The 21,606-nt window shown below is 45.3% G+C and overlaps 2 protein-coding genes across 2 annotated transcripts; one reads left to right on the top strand and one right to left on the bottom strand.

Moving 5' to 3' along the window:
* Positions 1-614: 614 nt before the first annotated feature.
* pik3cg (phosphatidylinositol-4,5-bisphosphate 3-kinase, catalytic subunit gamma) lies at positions 615-11,816 on the bottom strand (the record flags this gene model as incomplete). The annotated part of the gene is made up of 23 exons (XM_079235755.1): positions 615-2,030; positions 2,148-2,229; positions 2,402-2,559; positions 2,820-2,931; positions 3,395-3,525; positions 3,605-3,695; positions 3,783-3,929; positions 4,108-4,211; positions 4,808-4,889; positions 4,970-5,113; positions 5,413-5,478; positions 6,746-6,881; positions 6,967-7,065; positions 7,146-7,578; positions 7,658-7,745; positions 8,137-8,244; positions 8,773-8,960; positions 9,724-9,893; positions 9,967-10,067; positions 10,148-10,234; positions 10,995-11,257; positions 11,348-11,519; positions 11,604-11,816. 23 exons carry the CDS (start codon positions 11,814-11,816, stop codon positions 1,831-1,833), a joined length of 3,375 nt encoding a protein of 1,124 aa, XP_079091881.1. The 3' UTR covers positions 615-1,830.
* Positions 11,817-15,840: 4,024 nt separating this feature from the next.
* On the top strand, positions 15,841-20,750 carry LOC306752501 (HMG box-containing protein 1-like; the record flags this gene model as incomplete). The annotated part of the gene is given in 13 exon segments (XM_079236263.1): positions 15,841-15,918; positions 15,921-15,927; positions 16,604-16,705; positions 16,787-16,982; positions 17,996-18,113; positions 18,276-18,387; positions 18,508-18,617; positions 18,732-18,888; positions 18,974-19,118; positions 19,194-19,312; positions 19,485-19,656; positions 19,780-19,921; positions 20,065-20,750. Coding segments are annotated over 13 exon segments (1,476 nt in total). The 3' UTR covers positions 20,083-20,750.
* Positions 20,751-21,606: the final 856 nt, after the last annotated feature.

Below are 21,606 nucleotides of genomic sequence, written 5' to 3'. Positions count from 1 at the left end.
CTTTGCTAAAAAAAGCGTACATTTAGCAGAATAACAGAGTGCAGAAAGAGGCCTTAACACAAAGGGAACGAGGAGGCTTATCTGGCTAATCCATTTAGTCGCTCAACACCCTGTACATCACAACATATACAGCAGTTAACATCCGCAACACCCAGTGGCAAGAAAGACACTTGTTCCTCGTGCAGTACACTCACACCCACTCGCACCTTTCCTGTGCAAACAATGCTGGAAAAGAGGGGGAGAGGAAGAGGAGCCGGATGAAGAGATGAATGGGAAACTGACAGGAAGGACCGGGGGAATTGTGGGAGGAAGAGTAGGGAAGAAGGAGGCGAAGGAGGAAAGGAGAGGAGAGGAGAGGAGGCTCGATCTGTCAGTGTTAAAATGTGTAACTCTAGGAGAAGGCTTGCGGTGTTGCGCCATCTTGTGGATAATGTCAATTCTAACAGTTTGTATTGGAAATGAGTCGGGGCAGAAGCATCCTTCTCATTGGAGGACTTTCTCAAGTAAAGAGGGAAGACAGGAGCGAGAGGAATGTACATTATTTGAACTATGACGTGCAAACAAGCAGTAAGTTTGATTTGTGAAAGACAAAACGCAGAATACAGTCTGATGTCAATACATTTTATTTTCAAAATCAATGATTGAAACAATAAAGAGTCACAAAAGACTTTCGTACAAAAGGAAAGAAGAAGAAAAAAAGGTTTCATATTTTTCCGACACGTTGTTATGAAAGCTTTAAAAAGCTTTCAAACTCCTGATGCGTATTGTAGCTTTAATCTCTAAATGGCTTATGCTCATGCTCCTATTTCATATAACTATAATCTGAGATGGTCAACACATCCCATAATTCCATTGTGGCCTCAATCAGGACCCATTTCGCCAAAAAGATTGAGAGAACTTGTTGCTTGTTGGCTTGTATGGGTGTTCACTGGCAGAATTTCAATTGTTGGCATGTTTACTGGCAAATATATTACCTGTTTAAGACATAATACTGAGATCCAGTGATCTTGTACATCATTATTTCAACTGTCTTGATGATGTAATTAAAATATTCAAAATCATTGTCGTAGACAAACCATAAACATCCGATTAAAAGTGACTACAGCACTGACCAGCATGCGCTGAATGTCGCCGACAGACCAGGAAGTCCAACCTTTAACAACAGTCTTTTACAGCAGTTATAAATTAGCACGATCAAAATTGGACTTTTAACACATAATTCATGTTTTAAAAACATTTTTCTAACTATTTTTAATAGACTGATCCTTCAATACTCAATCTACCAGACAGTGTAGCGCTACCTCAGCGAGAATGCAACAAACAGTGTGACACGTACTGTGTTTTAAAATGAAAACAATGTGAAGGAAATGTGAGAGAAATGTGTTTCCTTAGCAGGAAATGACAACTAGAAACAGGAAGTAGTTTGAGTTTGGAAAAAGATGAAAATAGAAAAAACCTCTCTGTAAATGTAATTGAGTTTGGTGTGAATGTTTAACTTGGACGAGGCAGTGCAATGAAAAACTCTTGCAGAATTATTAGAATGAACTACATTCAGTTTAGCATGTATGCATCTCGTCTGCATACGTGCAGCGTCACATGTTAAATCGGCACGGCTTTGCTTTAAAAGTTCCAGCCTTTCTCCAGAGTTCTCTTAGTTAATCACCTGCTCTCGTTATTCTCCTTAAAAACTTCTAAAGCTGTGTTAAATCACATTTATAGCTCTCCAGATTCTTCAGTCTTCTGCTGTAAGACTTATTTCCTTCAAATACAAAAAAAAACAAGCAGATAAGCCTGAAGGAAGCCGTAACGTTTCCTTATTAATGCAGAGTCCTAAGTGGACCGTTTCTCCACTCCCTGCTTGATCCCCAGCACCAGGTGAACAAACCAGTTGATCTGCACCATCCAGCCCTTTTCCCTGCAGATCTCTATCTGATCCAGGAGGTGGCGCTGCGCCTCTTCCTCGCTGCGGCCGACGGTCAGCGCCTCTCGGATGTACTCGATGTCCTCCTTGCTGGTCAGCTGGGGCATGCCTGTTTGAAACAAAAAATAAGAGCGTTTACCAGGAACTGCCGTTCATTTGCTCAGAAATACAATCGGGTTGCAGTTGTTCTTTGAGTCTTTGGGTGTAAGAAGGAAGGAAGTCGTACCGGTCATCAGCATCATGGAGAAGAGGATGATGAGCAGGTTGGTGTGGTGCCGAAGGGCGAGGTAAGCCTTCACACACACGTCCTGAGGCGGAGATAAAGGAAGTTAAACGCCTGCTGTACACAGAAAATTGCATGCAGGACATTTGACACCTCTTGGTGACAGCGGCTTGTGCTCAGCTGACATTCTTTGGCACATGTCACATGAAAACATGTCACATGTCACATGAAAAATGTAAAAATCCCATTTGCTGCACCTGGAATTTCAGGAAGTGGGGGCTGCTTTTCTTCCCTGATGTTCCCATGACGTACAGGAAGTCTGGCGTGAGCACGAAGGGAACCCACTCCTTACTGATCCCCATGAAGCTCTTGTAATTCCCCAGGATGTGACCGAAGTCGATGTGGAAGAGATTCCCTGCAGAAACACAGAGGGGATTCGTTTTCATGTCTCCTGAAGCCCTCGCTTCATTTCCACAGAGAAGTGCATTTATTCAGGTGTAAACACTGGGCTGGGCTTATTTGTAGTTTCAAAATGTTTATAGACAAAGGTTTTAATTAAATGTACTGTACATTTGAATATGGTGAAGATGTTTAGTGGATGTATTGCAAGTGTTTTCGTGCATGTATGAGTCATATTGAAAGTCAGATGAAAGTACAGACATATGACGTCATTACCGGATTCAGTGATCATGATGTTGTCGTTGTGGCGATCCCCAATTCCCAGAACGTAGGTAGCCACACAGTAGCCACCACAGGAATACAGGAACCTCTCCACAGCCTGCTGGTACTACAAAGGGAGAGAAAGCCATCATACATCTAGGGCAGTAACTGGGCCGCGACCCAGAGGTTTGCTTGCTGGGCTTCAAGGAGCAAAGTTTCTGCTTTGAAATGTCAGATTCAATAAGAATAGAACCGTGAACCGGGCGACGCGTGATCCTCTTCCCTTAAATCTTTCTCTGGACATGTGATGTAAATATTGTGTTAATGCGTACCGGACGATAAACATCCTGCAGTGCAGCGCAGAGTCCCCTTCCCTTCATACTTGAAGCTAACAGAAGAAACGTTGCAAAATAGGGTTCTCAGAAACCAAGCAGTCACAGTGTGTGTGTGTGTGTGTGTGTGTTGAGATGACAGGAAACCCCCTTGTTGGTTACTTCCTTCCCGTCTGTCGCCACTTCCTCTGGCGTCTGATGAACAGAGCGGCAGCTGGATGGATGGATGTCAAAGTGAAGCTGCGTGGCGACGTGTACCTTGTCCTCGCTGACGCACTTGTCCCGCAGCCACTGGGAGAGGATTTCATCTTTAAACGCCCCGGTGCTTCCCATGACGCTCTGCTGGATGTTGGCGATGGTGGTGGCGTCCTTCACGATCTCAATCATACCTGCGATGAAGACAGATTTGAGACATTATTAGACTGGCTGTAACGATCCAACTCATTTGCTTTCCGCTGAATAGCTGACCTATTCTGTTCCCCGTGGAGATGCAGCCGTACGGCAACAGACACAGATCTAGTGTTTCAGTCTCCCAGATGGACTCCATGATCAGCAGGATCTGAAGGGACACGAGAGGGAAGCCGAGTCATTTTATTCTTCTTTCTTTTCTCCGCGATAAACACAGAGAGGCTGCGCCGCCGCTCACCTGCAGGATGAGCATGTCCTGTCTGAGGTCGTCGCCGTCTTTGAAGATGATGCCGATGGGGTCTCTGGACAGAGTGGTGGGGTCGGCCCTTTTGAACTGCAGCCACAGCGGCTTCTTCTTGGACGCCATCACTTTGCACTGCTCGATCTGCGCGTTCACAACACGCAGTGTTTATACTGCAGGTACTCACCAGTATTTATTGCACCCGCAAAACTGGTTTTGTATGTTGTTTTTTCTGATTGGTGTTCTACTTGCAGACATCCGAGTGTCAGTGTGTATTGTTCTCCTCAGTGTGTGTGTGTGTGTGTGTGTGTGTGCGTCTCACCATCAAGGCTCCAGCTCTCAGTCCAGGATCATAAGGGACTCTGAAAGTCTCCGGCAGACCGGACAACTGCAGAGTCTCCAGCTTCTGACGCAACTGGAACACCACTGACAAACACACAACACACACGGCTTTAGTCTCACTGCATGGACATGTGCATGACTAGAGTCCTCTGTGCTTATTGGCTTCATTTATTGCAGGAGCTCATGCTCTATATAGAGGGATTTGCTGAACATCGCAGGTTAGTGTGCGTGCAGTAAATATACCAGCGGTGGAACAAGTTCTAAGATATTATACTAAGTAAAAGTACACACCACGATTATAAAAAAATAAAACATTGTTCCAAACATTCAAAATCTTACCTCAGTAAAAGTATGTTTGTATATAATCGCGAAAAGTACTCATTGTGTAGTCAAATAGGCTCTTTAGTTGCATTAGTATTTCTTATGATTTTAGATCATTATCATTGCATTTTTATGCTGACTGCATGGAGCAAATTGTATTGCATTTTTATACTGAATTTACTCCTTATAAATAAATAAATGTGGAAAAGTATAATATTTCCCCTCTGAAATGTAGTGGACTAGAAGGTAGCATCAAGTTGTACTTGATTAAATGTATTTAGTTACTCCATCACTGATTAATACATCTGTACCAAATCATGTGCTGCGAGTGGGAAAGTCAGTCTGGAGCTCCGCCTCACCTTGTGCAGTGATGTCACACTTGTCGGCGGACATGGCCTTCATCTCCCGGGTGACCTTCTGCAGAGCCTCCGTCACCTCCACCTGGAGAGCGTCAGCTCATCGGGTCAGTGACTGAACGAGCTGAACCGAGGGGCCTTTTTTCAAACTACAGCACACCTCACCTGCTTCCTGAAGTCCTGCAGCATGTCTTCCCCACAGCCCCTGAGGTAGGCCTCCAGCAGGACGGCGTACCTCTGCTGGTAGTGCATGGACTGGGCGATCTCACTGCGCAGGAACCAGAAGAGAAAATGACCGATACGCTTACTCTGTGGGGAGGAAACCACAAAGGAAAGAGGCAAGACTCAGCTGTGAATAGCATCAGGTGGATGAGGAACATGGAGATGCATCACATTGCAATGTTGATGCTAAAAACTGAATAAAACATTTGACAAAACCTTATACATCGTTGGGAGAAAGACACAAACATACGGACAGATGAATGGGCAGAGAGACAGAAACCATAGGAACACACACACACACACACACACACACACACACACACACACACACACAGGAAGACGTGTGAGACGTGTGAGAAACAGATGCAGACGTTGGTCCTGCTTACCCTCAGAGCTCTCTTCAGCAGGAACCTGACCAGGGCGCTGTCGTGGTACGGCTCAAACTTGACCGCCTGTAGGACACACACACACACACACACACACACACAAACATTAATAGGACACACACACGCATAAATATTGTATGTCGAATGAATGCATCTAATATAATATGATATGGTTTCAGTGAACACACATGCAAACACATTGTTTTTTAAATACACACACATGCAAACACACAGGAATCTATTACTGTTGTCATGCAAAACCCATTAAAAAAAAAAAAAAGACACGGAGGTTTGCCATTTTTGTGAATTCTGATTCAAACGGCACTCTGTTGAGTTTTTAACCGGGCAACGCGTGCCAAAATCAGAGATGTGTGAAGTAGATGTGACATTTTGAATGTTTTTTAAGTTATGAAGTGCATGCATAAAGGTTTCAAGGCCTCGGGGATACAGACTATTTACCACAACAAAGTTAACAGAATGAAACAATACCTTTAAAAAGGAGCAGCTTATAGGATTTAGGGGGTTTATTGACAGAAATGGGATATAATACCCATAACAATGTTTTCTTTATTAGTGTATAATCCTCTAAAACTAATAATCGTTGTGTGTTGGTCAGTTTAGAATGAGCCGTTCATCTAGTTATCGTGTCCACCGTGCTGCATCTCCATGTTTCCAGAGAGAGCCTTTTGTGTTTTACACAGACTGTTATAAGAAGTAGCCGTCATGACGTCACCCGTTGGTTTGTGGGCTGCCGCTTTGACGTCCGTCGTCATGTTGGCTTTTTTGCAACCTATCGCCGCTAGAGGCCACTGACTCCCACGCACTGCTCCTTTAACATGTTGTGTTCAGAGTGCGATGAGGCAGAAAGTCGACGCTGTCAGTAAAAAGAAAACACAGAGCTCATTGTGCTCACACACAGGACGGCTATTCAAATATTGACTAGAGGAAGCAGAGGGCGGATTGACAGGTCAGAGGTGTAGACTGACAGATGCTAGGGTCAGGTTAAAGTTAGAGTAATACATAACATGTAAGTGTGGAATTATGGACACAACCAGTCAGACACAGGGCAAGTTATCTCTCTTTTTGAGGTGTATTTAGAAAGACACCCTCCACATATCACTAAAGCTCATGCTACAAACACGACACTGTGATGGTGAGAGTCATTTCCCTATCAGACCAAAGGGCCCTCTGTTGGCCTCGGCTCATAATTAATATGCAAAGCTGACCACAGAGTCACTTTCTCCGATAGCTTTGTCTTCCCCCGAGCTCGTGAAGCTGTGAATCAGGTGGAACCGACAAGAGGCGCAGAAGAAGGAACAGAAGAAGGGCGCACCTGTACGAGCTGCAGGAGGTATCTGAGCACATCGTCGTCCTCCAGAGTCTCCAGCTTCCTGACGGCCATGGAGCGCACCTGAGCGTCCGAGTAGTGGCAGTCCAGCAGCTGCATGGCCAGACCGACATCCAGGCCGCTGAGGGACACGAGGAAAAGCTGATGTGACACTGGAGCCGCTGAGGGCACGGTGGATATTGTGGCGGCGTGAAAGCAAGGTCTACCTGCTGTCCCACGCGCTGCTGCGCTCCAACAGCCGGTGTGTCGCCAATACGTCTTCCTGTCGCCCCCACCTGACTGAGGCCAGGAGCTTTGGGTAGGCCCTGAAGATGATCTCACAGTTATAGCACCAAGATGGAACATGTAGTCGCCCGTTGTGGGAATAAAATAAAAAGTAAAGTACCTGGGGTTGCGCATACACTCGTGCCTGAAGTGCCACAGCAGCTCTTTGTCCTCGGGGCTGAGCGGGTGCAGGGGGTCGGTGGCCACGATGGCCGCGAACTGCTTCTTCAGGTGGTTGGGCATCTCCCTCTGACCGCGCTCGCCTCCCTCGGCCTCCTCGCCCGCGGCCCCGGCGTCGCGGGCCGCCACGTCGCGGCTCTTGGGCAGCACCACCGGGTAGCAGTACTTGTCCAGCAGGATGGCGACGGCCATGGCGGAGGCCTTGTCCGGGTTGGTGGCGGAGGTGAGCTTGTCGGCGTTGATGCTGCTGCTGCTCTCCTCGTTCTTCTCCGGCATTTTCCACATGTGGAGGATGAACTCGCCCTGGCGCAGCAGGGAGCGGTGGTCGATCAGCAGCAGGTTGACGTAGTACAGGAGGCGGCTCTTGATCTTCCCTGAGGGACGGACAGACAGACGGGCTCGGACGGGTGTCAGAATGATACAGGAGGCAAACCAAATGGTAGCAGACCTTACCGTCATGGCTGCCAGCTCCTGCTGTGTTATCCTGGTAGGCGGAGGCTCCCTTGGAGTTTGGTGTCAGGGGCTGCTTCCCACAAACCACCTGGGTGGGAAAAATAATAGGACAAGACAAGAATGTGGCGATACGATATGTATCACGATATGCTACGTATCACGATATGCTACGTATCACGATATGCTACGTATCACGATATGCTACGGTTCAATATGTCGCGATATATCGCAATACCGTATGCAGGGCGACATATTGTGATATTTGAAACCTAATTTTAGGACAATTGTCGTACAATAGACAACCAAAAAACATAATGCCTCTGGCCAAAAACAATTCGATGAAAATTGATACATTGTTTTCAAGACAGTATCACAAAACATTATATCTCAATACTCAATATTTTATTACACCCCAACAGTTAGTATTGGAGAAATTGACAAATGATTGTTATCCCACCTGTCCTGAATTAAAGGTTTACCTGGAGGTTGAGTCGCGCTCCTTTAGGAAGGTCCTTGATCTTAATGTTAAACTCCAACCAGCAGTTCCACAGCACTTCTTCGCTGAAGCTTTTAGAGGACGTCCTCTCCTGAGACAGTAAAGGCCGAGTTAAAGCCAACATTCAACTGAGAAAGTTGTGGTTCTCAGTCTGAAGCTGGTTTCAAGTTATAATCCTTAAAGTGACAGGCACAGATCTCCAAAACTAGGTAACTTTCATAAAATTAAACCACGTTACGGTCATCATTTTTGCAGCAATATCCATTCGATGTTTACAAACTGCATTCTCCATATTGTTAGTGGTGGAGTCCACCATTCCCCCGCTGGATTCAAAATGCCTTCAAGCGCAACAGATTCACAACATGCACCTGCGTCGCTGTTTAATTTCCTTAACGCTTAACATTTCCTTTTGTTGCTGCTTCACATTAAAAGCATTCAAATGTCTTTTATTGTGAAGCTGTCAAAGTGCTCGCAATGCTTTTGTCACCAATAAGTGAAGAGGAGTAGTGGAGCAAAAGGAGCAGCAACGGTGAACTTGTAGAAGATGAAACACACTCTCTAGTGGCCATAACTCAATATCGATCATTTATGTTTTTGCGTGCTTGAACGTCTCGATCACCTGGGCTAGAAGCTGTTGGCCGTGGAAGATGCTGGCTTCAATGAAGACAATGAACTCTGGGATTTTGGGGAGGGATGGGATGTCGATACCCAGCACCTTCACTCTGAACTTCCTGTTGCAGTCCCACATCGAGATGGTGAACACCCGCTCATGGTCCTTCTCGTCGATGGTCAGCTGCTCATGGGTTCCTGACAAAGACAAGTTAGCAGAACAAGTATTACCTCTGAAAGCAGCGCTCAGGTTTAATGCATCATCAAACAGCACAGCACATTTAGAGGTAGGGTGGTAACACCCATTAAATACGATATCTGTGGCTCTCACAGGACTGTAATAAGCCAACCATCGCCTTCATCTTATAGTTAGTCACAGATAGTTAGTTACTGCAGGGAACTTTCATTTTGTATGGACTTTGGCGGTCCCTGTGGAAGAAAGTGGGAGTGTTTCTGAGCCCAGAATCCCGAAAGAAAATCTCTCTTTTTACTGCAGCAGCGTCTGACGGTCCTGGTTTTGGTTCCCCCAGAAGAGGGAGTGGCTTTGGAGGGAGGCCTGAAGGGACTGGCTGTCAGTGTAGAGAGGGGGGATTTGGCCAAAGTCTTCCATCACGGTGTAGGTCATGTCATGTCTGGATAACGACATGAATCACGATATACGGCTGGCTTTCTGGTAATTCAATAAATAAATAGTCCATATGTGACTTATATATGTGATAACCACAGAGTTTCATATCTTCTTGTTAAGAATGTACGGTCAAGATTTTAGTTAGAATGTGCTTATTTATTTTTATTTTATCAATTTAGAAGACTGTCTAGATTTAGCTACCTTTGGAGCTAATAGCTACTTTCATTGGAAAAGAGTGGCTGGGTTGTTCCGGTCGGATACTTTTAAGATCTAGAATACTCTTCCTGGTTTCTCCATCGTTGCCAACCTTCAAGCTTTAAGCTGACTGATTACCTGCGACTCCGGTGCAGTCATCCACTTGTGCCCAGTCCTCCTTCTGGACCAGATCCAGGTCTGTGTCAGGGGGCGTCTCCAGAATCAGGTGGATCTCGTCCCCGTTCTTCAGACACTGGCGGATCCAGTTGAAGTCCTGAAGCGGTTTATCCTCGTACAGGTACTCCTCCCTGTGCGGCGGACATATTCATTAAGACCTGAACCCTTCTCTATGTGTGAGCAGCTGTGGTCCGTCTCACACACCTTCCACACACACGGAGCACAAAGTCGGCCTCACACATGCTGTCAGGTATGCCCAGCAGAACTTTCTTGTTTGCCGTCTTGGCGAAAAAGCTCACCAACACCTAAACAAGACGGAAAGTTATCAGGGAGTGGAACCGCGACAGAAGAGAAACGAACGGCGTCGAGCACTGCGCTCGTTTACCTGCGCCGGCGTGTCTTCGATGGAGACCTTGATGGTCTGGCTGGCCGTGCTGATGTGGATCACCAACAGGACGTGAGCGTTGCTGACCTGAAAGGAGGAGCGAAGGAACCGAGGAAACGTGAAAACAGAGAAGTAAAAGACAACGGAGAAACATAGACAAAGAATGAAGACGGAGATTTTACTCTGCTGGTGACATGCGTCAGGTTTGTTTGATTTGTCAGTAAAGGCCGGGGCTTTCTCACATGGGAAGGTGATGAAGAAGAGGATGAACTTCCCCACCAGATTATTGGAGACGTGCATACTTCAGTGACTTGTTTCAGAAACGTAGTGAACTAAATCTGCAGCGGTGGCTTTCAGACGGACGGCAACCTTTTGGGTCTGGGAAGTAAAGCCAATGCTGAAAGGACCTCAAATGTGCTTTCTTTCTGATGGCCACCAGGGGGCGACTCCTCTAGTTGTATAGAAGTCTATGAGAAAATGACTCTACTTCTCTCTTGATTTATTCCCTCAATAAACATTGAAAACATGAGTTTATGGTCTCAATCTCTAGTTTCAAGTCTTCTTCAATACATTAATTTAGTAAATGTCAAATAGACCATAAAGCAGGGTTTGCTTTAGGGCGGGGCTACGTTTGTCAAGGTGACTACATCTAAGTCATATATAAAACCAATTCTTTCAGATAAAATAAAAACCACAATTCACATTTACCACCGTGGTTTGGCGCACGGTAGAAATTTCAGTTGATTGCAATATGCAACCTTGCCGCTAGGAAAATCCTTCACACTGGCCCTTTCATTAAAAGTTTAAATGTTGCATTACTTTCACATTGTAAATAACCCCCCCACACCTTGGTGAGCAGGTGCTCAGGCAGCGGCTTGCGGGTCACCCAGGGGTCCATGGAGTAGAGCTTCGCGTCGCGGTCGGACAGCTCGATGCGTCGCGGCGTCAGCAGCTTCCTGCGGGTGAACTCCAGCTCGTCGTCGTGCACGTTGCTCACGTCGGTCACGTCGTAGCCGATCAGGTAGTTCAGGTAGCGCTGGTACTGCAGGGACTCGTCGGAGGGCTGCGGACGGGGGACCAGCTGGATCCGCCCCACGTCCTTCTTCAGGGCTTTTTAAGAAAACACATCAACAACAGAGGAGTTTTACATCATCGTCACTGATAAGGCTTGCGACGGAGCGGCCTGTCAGCGGACGCTACCTCTCCAGTAACGGATGCAGTCCAGCGTCTGGAACACCTGGTGCTTGTCGTAGATCTCACACACGTTGCCTTTCTTCTGGTAGAGCAGGATGCAGTGGTCGGGGGAAAACCGCTGGTAGAAGTCCGGGCAGAGGTTTAAAGTCACCGCCTTCAGCCACACCTGAGCTTTCACCTGCGGGAAACAGAACAGTGTTTCACTTTAACGTCCGTGATAGAATAGTGCACAGTGTTTAGATACGACAGCAGGGTAGCTGACCTGCTCCACGGTCCAGTTTCCAGCGACCTCCAGCGGCAGAGTGTCGGGGCCGCTTCCTCCGCGCGCCGCGGTGGGCAGGACGAACTCCACGGTGATCTGATCCATGGAGGCGAAGGAGGACGACGAGATGGCCTTCTTCCTCCTCCTCCTCCGGGGGTCTTCTCGCGGGACTTTGGGCTCTTCGTCGCTCACCTGGGTCTGCTGCCCGTCCATCGCCTAGCTGGAGGCGGACAGACGGAAGACGAGATCATTATTGGATTACTTTTCTCTCGTAATAAATTCATTTTTCAATGATTTTGTTCATAAATTGTCAAAGCATGACAAAGCAGCCACGCCTCACACTTCGTGATGCTGGAGAGAGATCGATGCGTTTCCTTTGACATGACTCAGCACAATGAGTCATTTCACAATAGTTAAGCGCTTATTTAATGTCCCTGTTTAACCGACCGAGTAATCAACAGGTGATATACAAGTGAAATCTTGCTATCTTGTTATTACTACTTTTTTTTTCCTCTACTATGATAATCCAATGGAACTCATTTTAGAGCAATAAAGTATATATAAAAAAGTGTCATTTATTTGACACAATCTAGGAATAAGACACAAATCTGAGCGTGGTGACGAAAGATTTATGAAGTTTATTTATTTATTTACAAACTCATGATCTCACATCACAGGATTAAACGGAGTTTCCCTTCTGCTTCTTCTAACAGCAGCAGAGGAAGCTTTGAAAAGCAGGAAGCAAAGCTCGACTCAGCATGGATGAACCACACAGGGTTGACATGCTATTTTAAACGCTGTCATTAAAGGAGCTGGGTCTGTATCCGCAATTTAAAAAAGCAACAGAGACTTTTAAAAGCGGCCGCAGCGGAACTGGAGAGACTGTTTGGGGAATGTAACGGTACAGCTACCGTAATAATCGGAGGGAGAGGCCAAACTGTGTCAATTTGTGTCAAACTAAAACACGAAACACGTTTTTGTGACTCACCAATGGACGCGGACACAGACGGCAACGAAACCCGGAGCTTTGCGGTAAAGTTTCGGCATTTATGCGGCACGAAGAGACCTGGAAGCAGAGTAAAATAAGTTTAATAGGTGGAAAAGTTCAGCAAAGTCCGCTGCGCTTCTACTCAGGAAGGTCGTCAAGCTCGTAGGGCGAGAGAAACGAGACTTCCGGCTTTTCTCTTCAAAATAAACTACCACAGCTCTAAACTCATTATTATGAAGAGAAGACATGCAGAGTAATATATTGTAATATATATTATCTTCCATAAATTGGTCCTGTAAAACATAGTTAAAAGACTGAATGGAACTTTTCAAAGATATAGAAGAAATTACAAACTAAAGGCAGTGTTTTAGAGTCGGTTATTGTGGTGATTGTAAGCATATGTGAGAATGTGTCATGTAGAACAAGAGTGACATCAATACTGCTTAAACCAAGGTACTATATTATATTAAGCGTTGTTTTAAGGGTAGATTTCTGGTCGGAGGATCATGATTTAATCTCTGTCAAGATTGCATGAAGACTTGAGTGTTCACTATCTTTTTGTGGCCACTGTGGAACATCATCTACACAATAAAATAATAGTAATAATAATGTATAATGATTAAAATAATGGTAACTGGTAACTGGTAGGAGGGCCCGGGGAAGACCGAGGACACACTGGAGGGATTATATCTCTCGGCTGGCCTTGGAACGCTTTGGGGTCCCCCAGAATGAGCTGGAAAATGTTGTGGGTGAGAGAGAAGCCTGGGTCGGCCTGCTGAACCTGCTGCCACCGCGACCCGATCCCGGATAAGCGGTTGAAAATGGATGGATGGATGGATTAAAATAATAGTAATATTAAGAATACATATTCCCATTAAATAATGTGTGTCTCTTTGTAGTCTCTGGCCACTAGATAACATTACATTACAAATAATTATCTGTAATGTCTGCTTATACATTTCAAATGTATTTGAGGATCGTTTATTATATTTTGTTTTATCATTAGTCCTTGATTTATTTCGTAAGGATCGACCGGAAGTGTTGCTATTAAGCGTGCCTTAACTTGACGTGTGCCGCTTTGGTGCAGTTCCCCGCAGTGACCACTAGAGGGCAGTGAACACTCACGATTCTCCATGGCTCTGGTCGCCTCCACCAGCACCAAGGCGGACACGTTAAGCATGATCTCCGGAGAGAAGACTGCTGCTGACGCAACTCTAAACTCCAACTGGGAATTTTGACATTTTTTCAGTGCCTTGTTTATTTTTATTTTTGTACAGTTACTTATGCTATGCATTTTTTGAGTACTTGTTATTACAAAGTATGTTTACCTGAGTAGTTTTAGGTTATATAATTACGGGAGGCCTATAATTACAGCTTCCCCCTTGACCTTGCCTGCAGCAGTGAAACATATAATTACACTAAAGGGTTTACTTAAGGGTATTACAGGTTTTATACAACGGCTACACACACGTGTCTAAACACTAGAGAGAAGGCCATGTTCTCTTTGACCAGGTTGACTTAACTACCTGTTGTGCTAGTGGCCTTGGATGTGTGTCAATTTCGCTGAAGGCTATTTGTCTGCTGCCTTTGTGTTTTTTCTCTCTCTCACGTTGTTCATATTTGCAGTCCGTTTTATCCTCACACATCACAACCTCAAAGCTGTAGGATGAAATATGAATATAGGACAATGAACATTTCAGTTTCTTGTTTGTTTTTATTTGTTAATATTTTTTTAACGTTTTTAAATAATAAATAACAATGCACAGTAGACATAAAGCACTACTCCGAATACATACAATAACAAGGGGGATTCATGAATATACCTAAACTAGAACTATGGCTATTACTTGATCGTATAACATGAATATAACACTTTCTACTTATCTTGTTGTCTCACAGTGTTACAAAATGCTGCCATTATAACGCTCATTCAACAGAAAACCAGATGTTGTTGTTCTTTTAAGTCATCACTTTTGGTTTGGCCATCTTTCATCGTTTTAACCCACCCCAGAGTTTATTGTTGTGGCGATAACTGTGAAGAGAACGAGCTGCAACGGAACCGACCAATGAGAACGCGGGACGCCGTGGGTTGACGTCAGGACTGACCAATGGGAGCGCCGCGGACACGGTGTTTACACCCGCCTCCTTTCCCGTACAAGGCGACTGTTTGGGTGAGTTAAGTTAACTTCATTGAAATCATTTGTGGGTTTTAAAGCGTCTAATTTGACAAGTAATAACACCAATTGAAAGGTTTCTCCCCGAACTTAGCGTGCGAGTAACAACGTGGAACTGACAACGTGTACTTTTCGCCATAAAAGCAGTTTCTCCGCGCTCTCCGTGGAGCTTCATTGTTGACGGCAGTTGTTTTGTTCTCACTGCATTTGCGCAACATAATGGCTCGTCCATGTTCCTGTATTTAAATGAGTTTCTCTCTTTCCTCCCACGGCCAGACTCTCACTGGATCGTGTACGTGGCTGCTGAAACACGACCGCTTTCTTTTTGTCTTTTCTTTTATTCGTTTTCGTCGACGTAACTTGCCAATTCTTTTTTTTTCAACGGGACTTTTTGTGAAAAAACACTAAAAACGCTTATCGTCGCGTGAGGACGTGGGCAGCAGCGGTATTTTTAAGTAACCGCCGGTGACGTCACAAGGCGCGTTATGTCCGTGTTGTTGTTTTTGTACTTATTGTGAACTACTTATAGTTCAAACGTATTATCTCTGCCCTGCATTGAATGAATGGGCTTTCAGGTGCGCATGCGTACAGGATCTCAAAAGTTTATAAACAAGAGGGGAGTCACATGACGAGGATATTGTGACACAGATGAGACTGGAAACACGCTCTTATCGTGTTTACGTGAAGATTTCACCGAGTTTCATCCAATAATATCCAACAGAGAGGGAAGTGGTCGATAGGCTGGCTCGGTGTATTATTAGATAACCGCCTGCGTTACCTCGTGTCACCCTACGTCTCCTTTAAGTCACCCCGGCCATGTACAGCCCATACGTTGCGGCTCATTGGAGGATCAATTTCCTGTGAACGCGCGCGCGCGTGCTTGTGTGTGCGTGTGCTTGTGTGTGTGTGTGTGTGTGTGTGTGTGTGTGTGTGCTCATGGGAGTCTGGTAATGCTGTTTAGCTTTACCTGTAAGATATATTTCCTACCAACAGCACATATATTTCCTATATTTAATTTGATAATTTGCATACAATAATAAATAAAAAGACGTGTTGTGTCGTTTCAGCGCACGCGATGGTTTGGGAGGTGCTGACCCCTGCTGTGCTGTCCGGTGACCGCCAACGTCAGAGCGCGCGGCATTCAGAGCCCGAGGACACGCAGGTAACCCCGGAGCGGCGCGCTGGGCAGTTTACGCGCATGTCTGCGCTGTGTTGACGCAGCGCTCTTAAAGTGTGGGTTGCTCCCACTGATCTGGTATTTCAGTTGTGGGACTCTCACAAGAGACCTCCTGTTTGTAAAATGGGCATCCCATTAAAATGTGTAGTGACCATGATGACGTCATTAGTTGTATTTTTTAACAAAATTTTGTAAAGTTAACCCCAGAGCAACAGGAGACATTATAGAGCTCAGTGAACCAACTGGCAGGCTTATCTCTGACATTGCAAAAGCCGTTGTTTTTAAGCCTTAGTTATATACTAATCATGATAAGTATGTGATGACTTACTAATTATATGATTAATATATGAATAATAAGCAGAATAGACTAATATTAGCTTGGGAATAGTTTCCGAAAACACTTTTTATTGATTGGCCTTGAGTTTTCATAAGGGGATTTTATATTTGAGCCATCTCATGTGTTTCAGCATTGCTGTCCACACTAATTATACTCAGTTAATCACTATGTTAATCTAATATGTAATAGATGGCAATAATAGCTTTTATAAAGGACGTGTTCATCTTTGATCAAATAAAAAAATGCGGTGGAATTTAAACACGGTACATCCTGTAATTGAAGTCAATGTGCTTCCTCTGCTGTCGTTTGTCGTTTTACCTTCAGAAGTGATGATGGATGCAGACGGAGACCGGTCACATGACCTGCTCCGCTGTGAGGAGCGCCTCTCCCCCGGCTTCCCCACCAGTGACAGCTACATGGAATACGGTACACAACACACGAGCATGCGGATCACTTTGTTTTCTTCTTCTTCTTCTATCCAACACGCCGTACGTTTTCTCCTCCTAGACGACCTCCCAGACCTGCAGGAGGTTCGGGAGGAGGCGGAGCCAGCGGCGGCGCCCGTCTACCAGGTGGACGTGGGCGTCTCGCACCAGGAGCGGCATGCGCGAGCTCAGCCTCCGGACACCCACTGGCTGACCCAGCTGGCTCACATCGCCACCGGACCTCAGAGCCCGCTGCTGCCAGAGCCGCCCGTCAGCAGGTAGGCTGCTGCGTCCTGAAACTCTATCGAGGACGAGCGGGAATACAGCACAGAGCGTGTGGTTGCAATGCGCAGGGTTCTTACGGTCATGGAAAACCTGGAAAAGTCATGGAATTTTAAAATGGTTATTTCCAGGCTTAGAAAAGTCCTTGAAAAAAATTAAATCACAAATGTTTTGGAAAAGTCATGGAAATGTGTTATGTTCATGTGTTCATGACGTTCATTTACACTGAGTTTGAAATAATTAATCAGCTCAAAATATAAGCAGGCATACATACAGGCATCTATATACATGTTTATTCTTTTAATCAAACTATTGTCTCATTCATTTGTGTCATTTAAGGTTTACTGTATGCTTTGTATTCTCATTGTTAGTTTATATACTACATTTTCTCACTTTTTCATGTTTACACCCACATTTCACAAAATGTTTGGTCATGGAAATTTGGTTTAAAGTCATGGAAAAGTGGAAATCCATTGGTCAAAATGTATATGAACCCTGAATGTGTCTCCCCAAACACGATACTGATCTAAAAAATGATTTAATAGATAATTAATAAATCATTTTATTAATTTGATGCGTTTAAATGTATTAAATGTGGGTTTCATGATGCAGTTTGAAATCCCGCCCCTCAGTGAGAGGCATATCATTCTGGTGAAGTACTAACACCTTTTATTATAATAAATGTTTTTGGTCGAAAAATGTTAACTACAAGAATTCTGACTCGTAAAGAAATTAATCTAAATCTGACTTAAAGGGACAGTACACTCCAAAATAAAAAAACACAGATTTTTAATGACAGCTTTGTAAAAAAATAAATAAAAAAGGTCCATAGAGACAATATGAAGAAATGGTGAAGTCTGCACTCTCACAGGAACGCCACCGCTTCTAAATCTGCGACCTCACACCATCTTTGCAGATTGCGTCCCTCTGTCCTTCACAGCTGACTAAAAGTCCTTCCTCTGTGTTGCTGTGAGCCTCCTTTCCACTCATGAGCCGTTGTCTTTTTCAGCTCCTCTCCGGCCGGCCTCTCCAGCACCAGCAGTAATCTACATTCCTACGCCCGGCCTCCTCCGCCTCTCCCCCCGACGCCCCCCAGAGGTCACGTCAGGGAGCGCCGCCGCACCAGGGTAGAGCTCATGTTTACCCGCTTCATCATGAAATACAACAACAAAAAAACTCCATCTTATATTACATTTTACTCAGTGAAACTGACTTGACTCACAACAATGGGCTGCTTGTGCTGTTTGTTGAAACTCGTTGGCAGCTGTTAAAGTCGTTCCTTTCCACAGAAGAGCAGTGAAAGTGGTTCTGCGGTGTCGACCAGATCCTCTCTGTCTGATGAGGAAGACATGGGCTGGAGCTTCTCCTGTCCGCCCACGGCCTGGCACTGCTTTCTCAAAGGTACACACACACACACACACACACAGACACTCTTTTGCTGCGACCTCACTTTTTCTTTCTCTCTGCTCCCCGAAAGACATAAATGGGAGTTTGTATTCGAGCCTATCGTTTGTATCTCAGGCACTCGTCTGCGTTTCCACCGCGGCTCTAACGTGGAGTGGCAGGACGTGGAGGACCTGGACTCGGCCGAGGAAGACTCCGGTGATGAGGAGCGGTCCGGGTCTTTGAAGGTACGTTCGTCAGTTATTTATTAAAAACGTTCTTTTCTCACACGCTGCACCTTTTTAAGTATATGAAAAGGATCCACCGAAATAAAGTAACTGTATGTAATGACTCTTTTGCAGTGTTATGGCTCCGAGGGTCTGCAGCTGGTGGAGCATTCAGAGACGGTGCTGTCTGGTCAGGCCGTCCTTCAGCTGACCTTTGACCCCGGCGCATTCGGACATGCTGCCATGACCGCCCGCTGCCAACTGGACCACCCCTTCTACGTGAAAAAGAAAGGTAGGAGCGATGACGAGAAAACACTGACTGCAACCGTTTCTGGAGCGACGCCCTTTTTACGCTCTCCGCCTTGCTTTTCCCTCAGGCTGGTCGTCATTTCACCCGAGCTTGACCGTGGTGCGTTATGGGATACCGTGCTATGAAATGGAGGTGGGAGACGTGTGCCTGCCTCCGGGACACAGAGACGCCAAACACACCGACAACTCGCCGGTCTTTGACACGTTCAGGAGGTAAAATCTGTTCCACATCCCGGAGCAGCAAAAGCCTTAAATATCTATTTCTTCTTACACGTGTGTCTTCCTCAGTTATGATTTCACTCCTCTGGACTCGTCTGCGGTTTACGTGCTGAGCAGCATGGCGAGGAGGCGGCGCGCCTCGCAGTCCAGCGGGGGAGCCGCTTCTCCAGACAGAGACCCATCACAAGGTACTGTGCCTCACACCTCCTGTTGAAAGATACTCCGCTGTGGAAGCGGCACGAACATCGAGAACAGCAGCGCTCAGTTTGCTAAAACAATGAAATATTACTCAAGCGAGAAAGAGGATGCATTTCATAAAAGGAAGAAAAGAAAACTTGTGGATCTGCTTAAACACTGCAGACGATGCCGGTCACTCTCCTCGTCAAAAGCCAACCAAAACTCAGCAAGCCGGCGCGGCAGGAAGCAACAACGCCACGCCCACAAGGTGCAAGCGGCCAATGAACGCCTTCATGCTGTTTGCCAAGAAGTTCCGGGTGGAGTACACAAGGATGTACCCGGGCAAAGACAACAGGTGAGTGTTCCCCGTGTCTGCATGAGTGCTGCGGAGCCGCTGTGTCAATCTTTAGTTGTACGGTAATATGTGTGTGTGTGTGTGTGTGTGTGTGTGTGTGTGTGTGTGTGTGTGTGTGTGCAGAGCGATCAGCGTCCTCCTCGGGGAGCGGTGGAAGAAAATGCGAAGTGAGGAGCGACGGACGTTCACCGTGCAGGCCAAAGCCCTCGCAGACGAACAGAAGAGAATCGACCCAGACTGCTGGAAACGCAAACGAACCAACTCTGTAAGGACACACACACACACACACACACACACACACACACACACACACACACACACACACACACACACACACACACACACACAGCCAGTTCAGTAATCCAGTGCTTTATACTGCTGTCTAATTTCTCCTCTGTGTCCCAACAGGGCTGTCAGGGAAATTAAGGCTGCAGACAGGAAGAGAGAACAGTCTGTAGGAGAGCACACACACACACACACACACACACACACACACACACACACGCGTACACAAGGAAAAGAGAGCTCTGCGTGGCCGAATGCGACGCCTCAATATCCTATCTTGTTGACAGAGTGCCTCACGGTAAAAAGCTCTCAACAAACGCCTCTCCCTTCCTCTTGCTTTTAAAGTGCTAAATGTAAAAACACATGTTAAGTCATAAGAAGCTATACAACATGACATTTTAATACGACAGAGCACCGTGCCGACAACATTTTTCCCCAAACGCAATAACAAAGCAGGTCAACCGGGGTTTTTTCAGGACTGGAGTTCGTCTCCACCACTTTACAATATGTGTGAATGAGCCAATAAAAAGAGAGTTCCTCATCACGTGCTTGAAACACGTGGAAGTTGTGGTGCTGTAGCATTTTAGATAAAGTAGATGATGTAGCTATTTTCCCAAAATTATATATTATATACAAAGAAATATATTTAAGTATTTTCATGCCTGTATTACTTGCATTTGCACTCAGTGTATTGCACAAGACTACATATTTTAATCTTGCTTTTCGTGTAATTTATCATGTAATGTTTAGTTATTAAACAAATTGTCCGCCATAAATTCTCAAATAGTGGCCCAAGAGTTTTATTTAACTCTTTTACTAAGATTTTCCGTTGCATCTTCAACTCGCTTTTGTGAGAAGCAGTTATTCTTTCCTCAGGCGTCTCTGCGCGCGTTGCAAGTGAACGGTTACCTCTGAAACAAACAGACCGATGACTGCAGACGATGAGACTTCCAAGAATAAGAAACAAATTCGACGTTCAGCAGAGGACAAACAGTGAAAAACTGTCTGAATCTCTGGGAAGTGAGATCCCAAAACACACCTGCGCTTACCGCTTACCGCCAGAGGTGTCGCCAAAGGGAACGAAACGGAGATCTTTGAGATTGCAACTTTAAGAGAGAATTAGGCCTTTATTAGTTATGTCTAACTTCTACAACTTATAAACTATTTTACAATATTTTTCCAGTAGGAAGCCTCCCTGATTTCCAAACATTAAAACAATGTGGGGGCAGAATCCTTTCACTTCGCCGCAAGGCTTTTATTTTGAAAAAAAGGAAAGAAGTGATGAGTTTTCTTAAGAAAGTACAATGACAAATACATTTTCCGGACAGAATTAATGCAGTGCTGAATTTTCCATGACAGCCATTGTCATATTGGTACTAGCAATAAGGTTTTATGGCTTTTATTTGAGAATTTATGGTCGTTAATATGTATTGTCACAAAAGATATGATATGGTATGTTACAGAGAACTGTCATCACACCGCAGGCAGCAGATGATTCATCAGCCATCACCCACACTGCATTCTACCATCTCCATGTGCCATCATTCAATGTCTGAGTATATTCATGTATAATCAAAGAGACGTTACGTCAGCGTAGGCTTTATTGAGCTTCTAGACTTCCACAAGTTTTTATTCAGTTTGTTTTGTTCCCTGATAAAATCAGAC

This window comes from Taurulus bubalis (genome assembly GCF_910589615.1).
Source record: "Taurulus bubalis genome assembly, chromosome: 20".
NCBI classification, from domain to species: Eukaryota; Metazoa; Chordata; class Actinopteri; order Perciformes; family Cottidae; genus Taurulus; species Taurulus bubalis.
This window is presented reverse-complemented; position numbering and strand designations above follow the sequence as displayed.